This window comes from Helicoverpa armigera, chromosome 10 (assembly GCF_030705265.1).
Source record: "Helicoverpa armigera isolate CAAS_96S chromosome 10, ASM3070526v1, whole genome shotgun sequence".
NCBI lineage: Eukaryota > Metazoa > Arthropoda > Insecta > Lepidoptera > Noctuidae > Helicoverpa > Helicoverpa armigera.
Genome location: NC_087129.1, coordinates 3,127,923 through 3,143,577, shown reverse-complemented (window position 1 = coordinate 3,143,577; position 15,655 = coordinate 3,127,923). Strand labels below are relative to the sequence as shown.

The following is a 15,655-nucleotide window of genomic DNA, read 5'->3' as shown; positions in this document are numbered from 1 at the left end:
GACTTGCCTAATTTGACAAAGTTTCACATGAGCAGTTGATATTTTGTTACAGAAAGGTAAGTGCTAACTCGTCACAATAACAAAGTACATAGGTACCTAGTTGTAGGATGGTAATCTAAGTTATTGCCATCGACTTGGTTGGGCGGCATAGGTGAACGACTGCACGTGTCACCTGGCCTATAAATAAAACTTTTTTTTGTCATTATCTTTTATTTCAAAAAAAAACTTAAGTATTTATACTCATGGCACTATGCTACCTGCCATAACTAGTAAAACCAAACTAAACTATTTACAGTAGGTAGCGGATTTAGCAAGACTTGACTGTAGGGCGAAATATTTAAGAACAAGGGGTGATAAATTCTGTTTATATTGGGACACTGAGACCTACCTCAACGTAAAAATGCTCGAACTATCGTCGACCACGATAAATAGTTCAAGAGTTTTTATGTCCACTACTTTTTTTGATAAAAAATCTAAGCGTGGCATGGAATGACTCCAACCTCGATTTTTCTATTTTCTGTGCGCAGCCAGTGAATAGAAACTACATACGTCGTCGTTGTCCGACCCATAACTAGCTTGCTACATGCACAGGACCATACGAAGTCTTGTTCGTCAAGTCTGACGGAAGATAAAAGTTAACTTTCCTTTGCTCATAATAATTCTGTGACCAGCGACTCTATACGAGAGCCTCAGCGTTGAGTTTCAGCGAACACATTACAACGCCTGACAAAGTCTTCATAGCAATCCACAAAAATATTATTATTTTATGTTTGTGCAGTCGTGCTGCATTATATTATTCTGTTGGATTGCAGAATGGTGTATTAATGACAGAACTACTTGGCATGATATGACATAAAAATAATTATGATATATATGATATATGTATACTTAGAAATAAAACGAAGATTTGTAGATTTTAGGGTTCCTATTGTTTTCGCTCCTCTGTCCGTCCGTCCGTCTGTCACCAGGCTTTATCTCATGAACAGTGATAGAGTCGAAATTTTCTGTTGCCACTTTAACAACAAATAGTGAAAACTATAATGAAATAAATATTTTGGGGGGCTCCCATACAACAAATGTGTTTTTTTTTTGTAATTGTTGCTCGATATCGCTAATGGTAACAGGTAGATTCTTGAAATATTCACAGAATATGGTATGTATTATAATTATGGAACGTTTTATAAATAATAGTAGGAACGGAACCCTTCGTGCGCGAGTCCGACTCGCACTTGGCCGTTTTTTTTAATCAGCTAGTCACAGCAGTTAGAAAAGCCTTCTAATCTACAGGTATATCTCATAATTTATATACTCAACCCCTTGCAATTTTTTTTAAACACTTCTTCTTACTTAGGTAATGTATAAAATAGAATAGTCGATAAACAATCATATTTGTCGTGCTCATTTTCCTGAATCTGTTAAATAAATCTTGCCAAGTTATAAAGTTACCCAATTTCCAAGTTAAAAGCGTTTATTTTTCTCAGTCATGTAAATTAAAAAACTACTTTTATTTTGACTGTAAAGTGTTTACTATGCACATGTACTATGTACTATAATAAAAGAAGTTCCAGTAGTTGTTACATAAACTGTTAAGAACTAGAAAGAAAAAGAAATCAAGTTCAAGTTCATAATTGTTGATTAAATAAAATAAGCGCTGATAATTTCTTCTCATTCATCAAAGTAGATAAGTAGAACTGTAGAACCAAATATTTATTTCATTAGTTATCGTGTAAGTTTAGTCACACACAGTAGACATCACTAGTACTATTATATTATGGTAACACTTTATTGAATTTGTCAGTGTCACTCCAAATAGAACGTGGAGTAGCCGGCATTAATCTTTTTGTAAAAGATTTACTATTTTTTTCGAAAATCTATTTTTGAGAATTTACCTTTTACCACGCCAAGTTTACACTGAGAAACAGTAATAAATGCATTCATAATAAGGATACTGTTGAGAACAAGTTTTGAGTTTAAACAAACACCACGTGTGCGATTTTGTTCTAAGACATACTTAGGATCCTATAACAAGCTTCAAGTTTCATATATGTGAACGACATCGTACAGTGCATAAATTAGTGTCTACTGCATACGTAGATACGCTACAGTAAGCACCTCAACGTCCACGTGCCAACAAAAATGTCGACCAAGGCTGATGCAGATCTACGTGATGGGCTCTCCGCAGCACAGATCTTCGAGAACCGAGAGGGGCTCACCTACAATGACTTCCTGCTGTTGCCCGGCTACATAGATTTTACTGCTGACGAAGTCGACCTAACGTCACCGCTGACCAAGAAAATTAACCTGAAATCCCCGCTGGTATCGGCCCCTATGGATACTGTGACCGAAGCCGACATGGCTATAGCTATGGCGCTCTGCGGCGGCATCGGCATCATCCACCACAACTGCACCCCGGAGTACCAGGCCAATGAAGTACACAAAGTGAAGAAATATAAACATGGCTTCATCAGGGACCCTGTGTGCATGGGCCCTGAAAATATTGTAGCCGATGTAATTGAAGCTAAGAAAAAGAATGGCTTTACTGGATATCCCATTACCGAAAATGGCAAGTTGGGAGGACGCCTAATTGGTATAGTCACTTCTAGAGATATTGACTTCAGGGAGGGTGATCCTCAATTAAGTCTCAAGGAAGTTATGACACCTATCCATGACATGATAACTGCTCAATCTGGTGTCACTTTACAGGATGCCAATTATATTCTAGAGAAGAGCAAGAAAGGTAAATTACCCATCATCAATGGAGATGGTGAGTTGGTTGCCCTAATTGCAAGAACTGACTTGAAGAAAGCTCGCAGCTACCCCAATGCATCCAAAGATTCAAACAAACAGCTCCTTGTTGGTGCTGCCATCGGGACTCGTGAGTCAGACAGAGACCGCCTCAAATTGCTAGTTAACAATGGAGTTGATGTGATTATTCTTGATTCATCACAGGGAAACTCAATATACCAGATTGAAATGATAAAATATATCAAAAAAACCTATCCTGACATCCAAGTTGTTGGAGGTAATGTTGTGACAAGAATACAAGCTAAGAACCTCATTGATGCCGGTGCTGATGCCCTGAGGGTTGGCATGGGCAGTGGCTCAATCTGCATTACACAGGAAGTAATGGCCTGTGGTTGCCCACAAGCCACAGCAGTGTATCAAGTTGCATCCTATGCACGTCAGTTCAATGTGCCAGTTATTGCAGACGGTGGAATACAATCTGTGGGTCATATTGTCAAGTCCCTAGCCTTAGGAGCCTCAACTGTCATGATGGGGTCTCTACTAGCTGGAACATCAGAGGCTCCTGGAGAATACTTCTTCTCAGATGGTGTGAGGTTGAAGAAGTACAGAGGAATGGGCAGCTTAGAAGCCATGGAGAACAAAGATGGTAAAGGAGCTGCTATGAGCAGATACTTCCACAAGGAGTCTGACAAGCACCGCGTTGCACAGGGAGTGAGTGGTAGTATTGTAGACAAGGGCTCAGTCCTGAGGTTCCTGCCATACTTACAAGCTGGTATGCAACACAGCTGCCAGGACATTGGAGCTCGATCAGTTGGTATCTTACGTGAGATGAGCTACTCTGGAGACCTGAGATTCATGAAGAGGACTTATTCTGCACAATTGGAAGGCAATGTGCACAGTCTGTTCTCTTATGAAAAACGATTATTCTAAAATAGTGTCATAATGTCAGACAGACATGAAATAAACCAATATTATGTATATCTGAATGTAAGCAAAGATCTAGTTAATTTTTGAGGGAAAATCAATTTATATTTTAAGAATTTGAATGTAATTAGGTGTTAAAAATAAATATATTATATAAGTATATGTTATCCATTGCAACAGAGTATTCCATTTTAATATTTTATCATGTTTATTTCTTGATGTTTGAGAATCAAGCAATTTGATGTTGCTTTGTGATAAAATCAAGGTTTAAATAAATAAAGTGTGAACTAAAATAATGTAGTTGTTTACTTTATGAAATACCTAAAGCATACTTCTTTATACATAACACCTGTTTTGATGCTAATGAGATTATTCACTTATCTTGTTAGGAGCAGTCTGTAAACCTTGTAGACAGGGCTTCTTGCTAACTGTTTTGGGTTTTACTAAACTGTAATGCACATATTCTGTTGCTAAAGCGTCTATCTATACTGTGATACCATTGTTATTTATTTAAAGTTAGATTTGTGCACATGACATCCTAATGATGTGGATGGGTTTACATGTGTAGTTTGGCAATTAAATGAAACAACAAACATACTAATAATCACAATTTATTGGAATTATAAATGCACAAGCAGGCATGATTATTTTAATTTGACAATAAATATCATAAAAGTGCTAAATAACTTAAATAAAAATTATATGTGCTACAATCTATGATTTAGACTGGTGCGTCCAAAATGTTTCACTTAACATTTTAATAACTGCATCCTAACTAGCAACTGCATTTCTATCATCGTCATTAGAATAATACTCCTTCGACTTAACCAAACTCATTCGTCGTCAATACTGCCAAATAAAATAAAAAGTTGATCTCTAGAGAGCATAGCAACCATTTCATAATACAAATATTTCCTAAATACCTATTAATGATATAAAGTCAGTATTACACTGGTTTTCACAAGATCTTGGCGTCATGTTGGCTGAATAAACTATTAGTGCTATAATAATTGTTAGCCTCGAAGTGCTTTAGTTGATCTTGCCGACTATATCAAGACAACCCAGCCGATAAAAAGTCTACCCTGACAAACCACAGATAGACGTACGTAGGAAGCGACCCGCTAAGTCTGTTGATAACATACTGTTACAAAAACTATGTAAGTACTTGTTTCGAATTTTAAGTTCAAACCATCAAAGCGATAAGTTCGTAGCGTTTATCAGTTTACAAAGGCCAAAAGCAGACTTAGCTGGTCTCAAATTCCGATAAGCTCGTGTAACACGAGTACATGCCTTAACGACGTAGTATCATACTTACTTTCTCGAACCTAACGCACCAGTCGGAATGCACGAAGTCAAGCGACCAAAGCGTATAAATCTTACTGAGATTACATCTTAGCTGAATTTTCAGCACGTTTAAGCGTGTCTTTTTATATTAGGTAAATTATCGAATGTTTGATATTGACTTAAACTAGAGCAAAAAACTCGTGGACCTAGGAAAGAGTGGATGCGCCGTTTACTATATTTTACTTTATATGGTGCGGTTTCTATGCGATTAGCAGATTTTGTTCGCTGAGGCGAATATCATACTTGTGAAGATATAAATCTGGTCCATCCACATTTTCTAGGGCCATGGAAGCACGGGAACTCGCTCAAACGTGCTGAGTGTGATATCAACGCTGGCGGTTGTTGAGGCGTCTACTCTTTAGGCGCGTCGCCGTCTGCTTCATCGTCATGTTCGCGCTGGAACTCGGGGCCGTGCGTGACGTCATCCTCGAACACGATCTCCTCTGGGTCGGGGGCGCGCGGCAGGAACTCCTCGCCTGGACAGATCTTCTTGAAGATCTGCTCAGCCTACCACACAAAATAAACATATTTAGATATCACTTGAGACCAGACAGAATTTTCCTCCTAAACACATCCATCTAACCGCAAAATAAAATAATTATCTGTTCTAGCTACAATACTTAAAAACTCGAAAAAAACCTGTTGTATTAAATATAGGTATCTTCGATCTCTCCTCGTGTCTATAAATTGCACCACGATTTCATTGAACCCGCCAAGTGTTTAGTTCACTTATCTATAAACTATTATAATGATGTTTATATTAGACATACAATCGCTAACTGTTTTTTTGTGATTAATTATTAGAAACGCGCAAGAGATAACCCACACCTATCGATAACGGTAAAAAATATAGATAGGTAGAACCGTATGCGGTTAGTGCCGTGTGATTCCGTATATTGCAAAAATCTAAAAATAATGCCGGGAGCCATTACATCGCTTCCTGTATTATATCAATCCAACTGCTTATCTTTGTTAATTTTCAGTGTTAAGGTCAATGACTACATTCTCGTACAATCTGTATTATTCCCTAAGCCCAACTGAGAGCCACTGAACCCCAATATATAGGTACCTACTAACTTACTATCTACATTCTCGTACAATCTGTATTGAGTAACAAAAACAATAAACACTGGTCATCTGATTGATGACTGACGGAAATAAATAATTATACATAGATATTATTGTGTTACAAAATAATGTTCTTATCTAAGTTCATTCCTTTTGGTTTACGTAACAAATTGAAATCATCACACGCATTTTGTGAGGCGATAACTCTTATTAATTTTTAGTTACCTACAATGTATGTTGGTAATTGGTAGTAGTTCTAAACAATACATAGTTTAGCTTGATAGGCTATTGATAACCTAAACCGCTATAGGTTTAGCACTATAAAATAATTCATAATGAAAAGAACTACGATAAGATGTTCTTCGTACCGGTTATAAGGAACCCAATTATAGTATTCATCAATGCAAAACAGAGCTAATTATTTCTGTAAAATCGCACTTTCTTCTTGACCCAGAAATTATATAAATACAACATTATATTATGCTGAAATAGCATACATTTCTCACATTACTTACTTCTCTGCTAATTCTTATGTTCATCGAACTTTGTACCATTAAGAAATAAGTCCAATTGACATTAAACTTTTAGTTAATTGGCAACAAATATTTAGCCTAATAAAGTTGAGATCCGCATAGCAATAATTATCACCAAAACATGTTTGACAACGTGACTGTATCGACGAAGTTAGAGGTCACGTCTACATCAATGTAATTGAATTGTTTCGTGCTCATCGGTAGTAAACTATGGTTATGTCAATGGCATGGTGTCTGTAGACTAGTTCGTGTAATTGCTTTATTAGACAAGTACTGTCTGTAAGAAAATTACAGGAAAATTGTTTTGTCTGAGCAGGTAAAAGAATTAGTGTTTGTTTATCCTCATATAAAAGTTTCATAACTATTTTAAATTCTATTAATTTCTTATAATTTAACCGCGTCCTGCCCCAGAATAAAACTTGAAAACTTTATTAAAATCTCCAGAATCTCGTACGTTTTTCATCTCAATAGATTCGGCTGTTACATCACACGTTTCAGGCGTCCTAAAGTCCTGATTTTGACCTTTATCCAATACGATATTAAAAACCACAGATCAGACAACTACTTTAGAATTTAATAGCATTATTTAAACGGAAAGGATTAAATTTTCTCTTCAATCAAAATATTCCAAAACAGAAACTTGAAAAGTGATACTGCCTTTACTTGACTAGTGTGTTTGCTGACTGTACTTACGCCTGTCAGTTTTTGTGATCGACAAAGATGAATGATAGTGAATACACATTGACCTTATTGAAGTAATATATTACATAGCATTTGATTACGAAAATCAAATTAGTTATAATGTGTATGTGAACCTACCTTCAGAATTATAATACCCGTACTTACATCGTTTATTTATTCATTAACAGCTGTAACCCTTCATGAATCAATCTAATCAAAAATCATCTATGTACCTATTACCCTTCCATATCCAATCCATTCCGAAAATCATATTTAGGTATGTACTTACAGCAAAGACTTGCTGACTACTTAAATGAAACCTATCCGATTTCCCCCAATTCTACGCATTACTTAAAACCATTGTTTACGTACATATATTATTCGTTATTTCCAGGAAAAATATAACCAACATACTTGTTTTTCCTGTAACAAGTAATAAATATTTTTATTTACATGTAACAATCCATAGGTGTTGGGTCCGTTTCCCAGCGGTCGTCCACGCATATGGGAGACACCGACGGTTTGAATCGGCGACTCGGCCACTACTGCGCTCCCTGCCTTACGCACTTATATTTAAATATGGCTCACCCGTTTTCGTGTGATAAAACATCTATACAAGCGGGCGACAGCGGTAAAGTCCATTTCACGAAAGAATTCCCGCAGACGTAGCGCTAGTGTCTATGCGATTACTCAGTAAATACGTACAAAAATATATAGTTCCACAATTTTCCGCGGGACTTTTTTCGTGAAATGAACTTTAGGTGCACGACGGGTTTACGCATACTTGTACTCCAAAGTTAAAGTCACCCATTTTCATTTCGTATAGATAGACCTATTACAGGTGCTTGAGAAACGTCAAGCCAGTTGCGCGGTTCCAAAAAGTGGGTCTTATGGAGAAGAACCGGCAAGAAATTCCAAAGTCATTTACGAACGCCCTTAAATTTGGCGTTTACTATTACGTACCTGTTCGACGGCGCGATCGAAGTCGAGCCCAGAATCGGGGCCGGAGCAAACGTGGACACTGTCCGCCACGCTCGACACGGGAGCGCTTGTGTCCTTCACGTTGTAGAACAACGACCACAAGCACTGCAACAATATACAATGTGTTAACAACATATAGATATATAGATTAATGCTCTGAAGGATATTATTTTGATGCTTCGATTATTTCGTTGTCGATTCGATAACATCCAAGCCTTGGCCCATTCAGGGTATTCTGAAACTTCTCTACTGTTACAGAGTGACCAAAACATAGGTCCTATAGCACCAGATATCAAGGGGTCAAGCTATGGCTTACATAAATAATTTTCTCCATTTTTACAGAACTGGTACACCAGTTCTAGAAAAAACAACTGGGCACAAAAGGGGAGCGTAAATCTATCGCAGACCTCTTCAGTACGGTTTTATGCCGTGGGTCTTTGGACAAGTGCCCATGGTGGCACCAATGAGTGTTTAGCAATTTTTTTTCCCACGTCCCAGCCGTTTCCACGTTTTCGCCCGCGTCCCGTGGAAACTACTTCCCGAACCCGGACAAAATATAGCCCATATCACCCGGAAAAAGTGTGACTTCCAAACAGTGACATAATTTTTCAAATCGGCTCCGTAGTTTCGGAGCCTTTATGTTTCGTCTTTATTATATTGTAGTATAAAGTATAGAAGACAGTATATACCTTAGGTTTCTCAGACTCTTCGGTCTGATCGCCGCCAGACATGTCGAAGATCTTCTCAGCAATGCCCATGAGGTCGCTCTCGGCATCCTTCACCTTGTTGGTGATGAAGTACACCACGACTGCAACACAACAATACAATGTCAGTATATTATGTACATTAGACCCGGACATGGATAAAAAGAAGCAGATATGTTATTCTGATGTAAAAAAAAAAATGAGCTGGTAATAAGTTCCATCAAAATCCATGCAGTAGTTTTGCGTGGAAGAGTAACAAACCTTACTAACTTATAACATATAAATCCTACTTATAAATCCTTACTGAGGTATGTGTGGTGATCATTCTCTCGTTATGTAAAAGGACTAGATTTTTTGTCGACCTTTGTAATTTGTGGACCGTCCATAATAAAGGACTGATAGAATATCCTTCAAGTTCAATACGGTAATTATTGGTCATTCGTGATAAACGCAATATTCAAAATGTCAATAAGTTGTCAAATTAGCATGAAATGAAGATTGTGATTATAGCCTGATCTAAATTATAACTATGATTATGGTTTGATTACCGTAATTAATAACTAACCAATGTTAGCAAAAAATCATTCCAAGTAACTAATTATACAAATCAATGTAAATCATTATTAGAATTGTGGATCAATGCTATTATTATATTTAAACAGTGCTATCCGGGCCAGTATAATAAATTGAGTTGACAAATAAATAGTGGCTTAAGTAAGGAATTGAAAGCCAAAGGAAGACATATACGTTTTTGCCTCAGGTTGGTATAGAAAAAAGTCATAACTATTTCGAATTATGTTGATAATAGGCTACAGTGTATGGTTAATTATTTTGTCTACTTTTTACTTATTTGCCTTGAAACTGAATAAGTTAATTATTAATAGCAGCATGAAATTTATTTTGGTTTCATTTTATTTATATCAGAACAAGGCCGATTAAAAAAAATAATACCATAATTGAATCAATTTTTTATCCCATTATAAATAATAACAGTGTAAAGTTACGCCTATAAATTAGTCGCGGCCCAAATACCGTTTAGGGTTGCCAGTTAATTAAAAAGCCATTTCGTCAGGATCGAAGTGGTTTCGAATGACTCACATATTACGAAACAAAAAACACTTGAATACTACGTGTTACCGAGTGGCGCAATGATACAAAAAAATGCTGTAAAAAGTTAAATGAGCTCGTGACCCTGGCAGTTTCTGGTAACACTTTGTTCGCTAGCTGGAAGTATCAAACGAGTTTGAATATCTTCAGTAGTTCGCTCATGATTTATCCGATCGTAAAGAAAAGTACCACGGATGATTCATGCGTGGCCAATTAGCGGACGTTTTTTTGGAACGCTTTGAAGGAACGGTAGCGGCATTCAAATGGCTTTTCAACGCCGTAATTATACTTTTCGGCTTATATGGTTTTATAGACATAAGTTAGGTTGTAGTTTCTTTATTTTTAAGTAATTGAAATAAATATTTGATTAATTATCAACTAAAAACTCCGTAAAGTATCACTATACGAGTACCTTCGTCAATGCATGCTTTGTGATAGCTATTGAGTACTACAATACCTAATACTAATTTCACGTTCATTCATTTGTAAGTATGTAAGGTAAGCTATGTTTACTGCAATCTGCTAACGGATGGGATAATCTTCCAATTTTTATCTCGTAGAGTCAAATACTTAACCGACAATGACTAAATGTAGGTATTCCCGGACTGTGACACTGCGTTTACTAAGTAATTGGTCATGTCGCATCTACGTAGGTAATAATTCTGAAAGCCGATGCCAACTTTGCCGTGAAATGGCGACGCGGCTATCAGGACTATAAAGTATCACAATAAAAGCTACATTACGAATCGTCAGAATAACGAGACAGTTAAACAATGTGAGAATGCAGAATTCTTAAAAAATGTATTCAGCTTTCGTATCTCGCTTCCTAATTTCATCGTCTAGCCGCAACGTCGGAATTTTTCACGAATTAAGGTCAAGAGAGAATGTTCGGAATAATGTCGGTTTGCGGTTACAAACTGCACCTACACAATAGATACTTACACAGTCCTTTGGGGCAGGAGCCGGTGGCGGGCCCGACTTCGAGAACAGTCACCGCGTGGTCACCCTCGCTGAGGGGGGGGAAGCGGAGCAGCGTCAGCGGCTCTTTGTCACTCTTCATTATAGAGCCATTCGTAATGAACACAGCCTTAGATATGTCGCTGCTCTCCGCCGGCTCGGGCGAGATCAAGTCTTTGGGACACTCGTTGATGCCAATGACCAAGTGGTCGCAGTTCAGAGTCTTCGACTTGCTGTCGATGGTGACCACCGTCTTCCCCTCATCCACGGTCTTAGTCTGAACCTTGTCGATCGGCCGGTTCAGACAATACACGCCGCCGAAAACAGCGCACAATCTAAAAATACAACATACAATTTATTGGAGAATGTTAAACTTTTGAAATAGTGGAAGATTTTGGAGCATCCGACTCACATCATAAAATATAGATATTTCCACGAAGTAATGTTAGCTTCCGCTATTCGAAAGTTATTGCCAACAAAATATACATTGAAAAAACATCAATTCGCAATATCTATACCATTTAATTATAATGGCTAAACCGACTACCACAAAATTCCGCCGTGCAATCATAGCCGAATTTTAATTATAAACTTCCTTAGTGAATAACCTTACGAAAATCATAAATAGAACAGTTCAATAGTTCTATGAACATAAAAATTTCAGCGAGTCTATAAAAGTGTGTTTATTTTTGAACCGACGCACATGTTTTGTCGTCTTTATTTTACTGCTGAACCTAAACATCTGAAATAACAGGAAACTAACGATGATCAGCCGCGACGATTACCGTTACATCAAAGTGATTATTACTTACACTAGAAAATCATTTTAACAATTTATTAGAAATTATTAAGTGTTAAAAATCGCTAGATTTATAACTTGACTACCTTATGCGTTTATACTGGACGTTTGCTGGGCGCATCAAGACATTAAGATCAGAAAAAAGTTGAAGGCATAGAATATTTTCACATAATAAGACCCGTTATCTAATATTAGTTAATGGGTTTTCAAAGGAGGACGTGAGTGCCAAACCCTCAACAGCTCTTGGCGTTTGAGAGCGCGATGAATCAGACGCGTTTTTGTGGATATAAATTATATCAACATGCGCTAAAGTTAAACCCGTTAAAAGAGGAGGAACTTGTTCAAAATGACTAGATTCCGAGCAAGGAGACATTAACGTAATTTTTACAACGGTTAGCTTTAGCAGCGATATTTTTTGAGATAAATGCCCTTAATATTTTTAAATAATTTAGAATTTTAAACTAATATTAAATAAAATTAAAAATAAAGACAGTTTTTAAAAATTACGATATCTTAAATCGTGCTGCATGCAACATTAGAAAGTTGCTTCATTTTTGTTTGCGTAGTCGAGTTGTGCACATTTGGGTCATTGTACTGACGACCATCGAGCCGGCACTTTCATGGTGCACTTTTTTGCAATAACAATTGATAATGTAACATCAATCTCTCTCCGCTAATGTAAGATACTCTTGCATTTTAAAATAATCATTCAAATAGACGTGAATTGGTTATCTCACGTTAAAATGTAAATTAATCTCATAAAAACAAAATAAAACATTCAACGTGTCGAATTTTGTTTTGAAGACCATTCCTCAACAAATTACACACAGGTGTTAGATGAATCGACGCTATAAAAATCCAGTAGCATCTGAGATCGTGATAAACAAATGATCAGTCATTCATTCGGGATTACGTATTAGAACCTCTTTTGCCTCAATGTTACGTACCTGCAGAAGCACTGGGGCAGTTCTCCGCTGCCGTACATGGGCCAGAGGAAAGGTGTGTTGCCATAGCGACCGAGGCTCATGAGGAACTTCTTGCACTCCTTGACGCCCTCCAAGCAAGGCATGTTGTTGGTGCCGCCCGCGATGGCATACAGTACGTAGTGGATGAGGTTGGGAGTCAGACCCTTGTGTGCTAGGTACTCTTTGAAGGTCTTGTCGTTCCAATCTAGAGATTAATATTGTTTTTAATTAACCTGATGACGCCAAAAAAGACTGAGCAAAACATTCAGTTGGTCAAAGAATTGGTTCAATAATTAGATGATCAACACAATAGATTTCTTTACCGCCTAAAAACTGACCTTTAAATTCGTTATTCATCTCCTCCTCATTGTAGCCGACGATTGACGTCAGCATTTTCATGAGCTGACGTTTTTCTACGATGCCGACGGCTTCGGTGGCGAACACATCGGCTCGGGAGCAAGGGACGGGCATTAGCTTGTCGCTGAGCCACGTCAGGACCCGTGTGACGCAACGGAACTCCGCATAACGAGCGATGTTGGATGAGATCAGGAGCTCGACGAGAGGACCACGAGAGAACAGGAGCTAAGTGAACAATGGAAGTTCTTGTTTATGAAGACCTTCTTAAATGTTTGAATAAAGAATTGCTCTAAAAAATGTTTAAAAAAGAAGAAAATCCAACAGCTTCTAATTTCAAATAGCAGTCTAGAATGTTCCATACCTTAGGTGTCATGTCAATGTTGAACTTCCTATACTCCGAGGCGAAGTTGGCTTGGCTCCATACTTTCTTGCCTGGTTCTGGTTTAGCATCTTCTGGCTTCTCCTCACCTTCTTCTTTCTTTTCATCTTGTGGCGATTCCCTTTTGAAAACAATTAACTTGTTTATTGATTGATGGGTAATTTGGAAAAACAAAGCAAAGTTTTTACAATAACATTTTGTTTACTTTCATTTTGAAGTCAAAGCCAACAGTCTGACTTTGTGTAATAAGTAAACTTATGTATCATTATCAGTTTTTTGTTGTCTGGCAGACAAAAGACCTAATGTGCTTTGTCACCAATCCGCAATATATTTAAGGAAACAACAATAAAAATCTTATACTTACTTTTCAATATACCATTTTTCAGCTAAATTATAGACCTGCAGTTGTCTCTTTGGGTCAGCATTTACTTCTTTGATAAATTTCTGCAGACCATCAAAGTTGTAGGAGGCCCATAGGCCTCCGTAGTGGTCACTGGAGTCTAGATGTAAGACATTCTTTCCTATTCTGCTGCAGGCGGCAGCCACAATGGACTCCACCATTCCTAAACAAAGGTAACAGGTACTTATACTAAAGGTAAACTGTACGCTAACAGAGAGGTAAGAAAACATGAAAAATATATTCAATCCCCAAAATATTTACTTTACTTTGAAAGGACTTTTAAATAATTCAACTTTTAATGAAAGACATTACATTAATCTCTAATGCAGTCAAAAATCTGCACAAGAGTACCAATTATAATTTCTTCAAATACATAAAATTATAGTTATCCATAAAAAGTTGTTCTTAAAAAATTATTCATTCATTAATTAATAAATGAAAGTCTTAAAATTTAAAGAAATATCTTGATAAACAGTCATAACAAAGATAAAAGTTCTAGGGTTTACAATAAACAATGGAAGTCCACACCCAGATAATCCAACCCCATTAAGTATTTTTTTTAAATAACTATCAAATGCTAGTTTTTGTAATAATGTCTAGAATGTAGTGTTCATGAAAACTTATTTCTTCTAATAAATGTTTTCAAGCAGTTGTTTATTTTTTTTATACTCTGCCCACATAATTATCTGCAATGATTCATTGATTGAAATCAAACAAAATGTAATTAATTATTCACATCATTTAATTAGAATTGTGTCTATTTCATAGCTTACACTCTGAAACTGGTGAGTGTATTGACCAACTGATGAATTGTATTCATAATTCAGTGTGCAGACAATGACAGCAGCCCGAATGTGCAAATATTTAATTAATGACTAAGCTGCAGTATTAGGGCGGTACTTTGTGTTAAAATGCCATAATTATTACTTAGAATTACATTGAAATAATGTTGAGGCCATAATTCCTTCAAAATGAGCCGCTAAATAGCATTCTCAAAAGCAAAACTGATGACTAGACAGGTATGAAAAAAAAGGATCGATAAGTAGGCTGCTATCGCCATCATGACCGGTGCAGTATTACACGGATAATATAGCGTACCTGTTCCCACAACGATGACCTGGAAATCGGTCGGCAAATCGTCGTCCATGATTGCTGATTATTTTCTATCCACAAAATTATAAATTATCAAATCAACTATTACAAAATTTAAGAATCTCACTCCTCTTGGTCTGCCACTTGACACTTTGACAGTGCCTGTCAAACGATCAATGACATTACCGATGACAACTAAGCACTTGCGTTCGAAAACCTTAATACAATGCTTGCAAATTGAAAACATTGGTTGTAAATTGAATCAGATAATTTTTGTACTTCATTGATATACTTACATTCATTATTGATCTGTTAAGGTAAAAAGAATGTAGAATCCTGACACAATCATCTAATAAGAATTTAATTTAGCTATTACAATAAACTTGACTTGATTGAGTTTTCGCGCGAAATTTAAATCGATATATCAATAATTTAATTTTGAAAGTAATTGTCTGTCGCGCTTTTACGCCAAAACTACTGACCATATTTTAATTGTCTGATACACAGATACCTACTCCAACTAGGGCCCCAGAGGAGTAGGCTTCTTTTGACCGGGAGTGGTTTTCACGCGACGACGGTGAACCACGCTAAAGGTTATTCAGTTCCCTTGTTATTTATG

The 15,655-nt window shown here is 36.9% G+C and overlaps 2 protein-coding genes across 2 annotated transcripts; one reads left to right on the top strand and one right to left on the bottom strand.

Annotated features, from left to right (window-relative positions):
• Positions 1–1,767: 1,767 nt before the first annotated feature.
• Positions 1,768–3,965, top strand: LOC110374419 (inosine-5'-monophosphate dehydrogenase). Its single transcript, XM_021332119.3, has one exon. It carries the CDS (start codon positions 2,137–2,139, stop codon positions 3,673–3,675), a length of 1,539 nt encoding a protein of 512 aa, XP_021187794.1. The 5' UTR covers positions 1,768–2,136; the 3' UTR covers positions 3,676–3,965.
• A 299-nt stretch (positions 3,966–4,264) lies between these two features.
• On the bottom strand, positions 4,265–15,207 carry LOC110374418 (rab proteins geranylgeranyltransferase component A 1). The gene is made up of 9 exons (XM_021332117.3): positions 15,043–15,207; positions 13,909–14,107; positions 13,527–13,665; positions 13,147–13,390; positions 12,791–13,013; positions 11,030–11,379; positions 8,966–9,084; positions 8,259–8,381; positions 4,265–5,520 (listed from the first exon to the last, which is right to left on the bottom strand). Exons 1-9 carry the CDS (start codon positions 15,089–15,091, stop codon positions 5,365–5,367), a joined length of 1,602 nt encoding a protein of 533 aa, XP_021187792.2. The 5' UTR covers positions 15,092–15,207; the 3' UTR covers positions 4,265–5,364.
• Between the last annotated feature and the right edge of the window lie 448 nt (positions 15,208–15,655).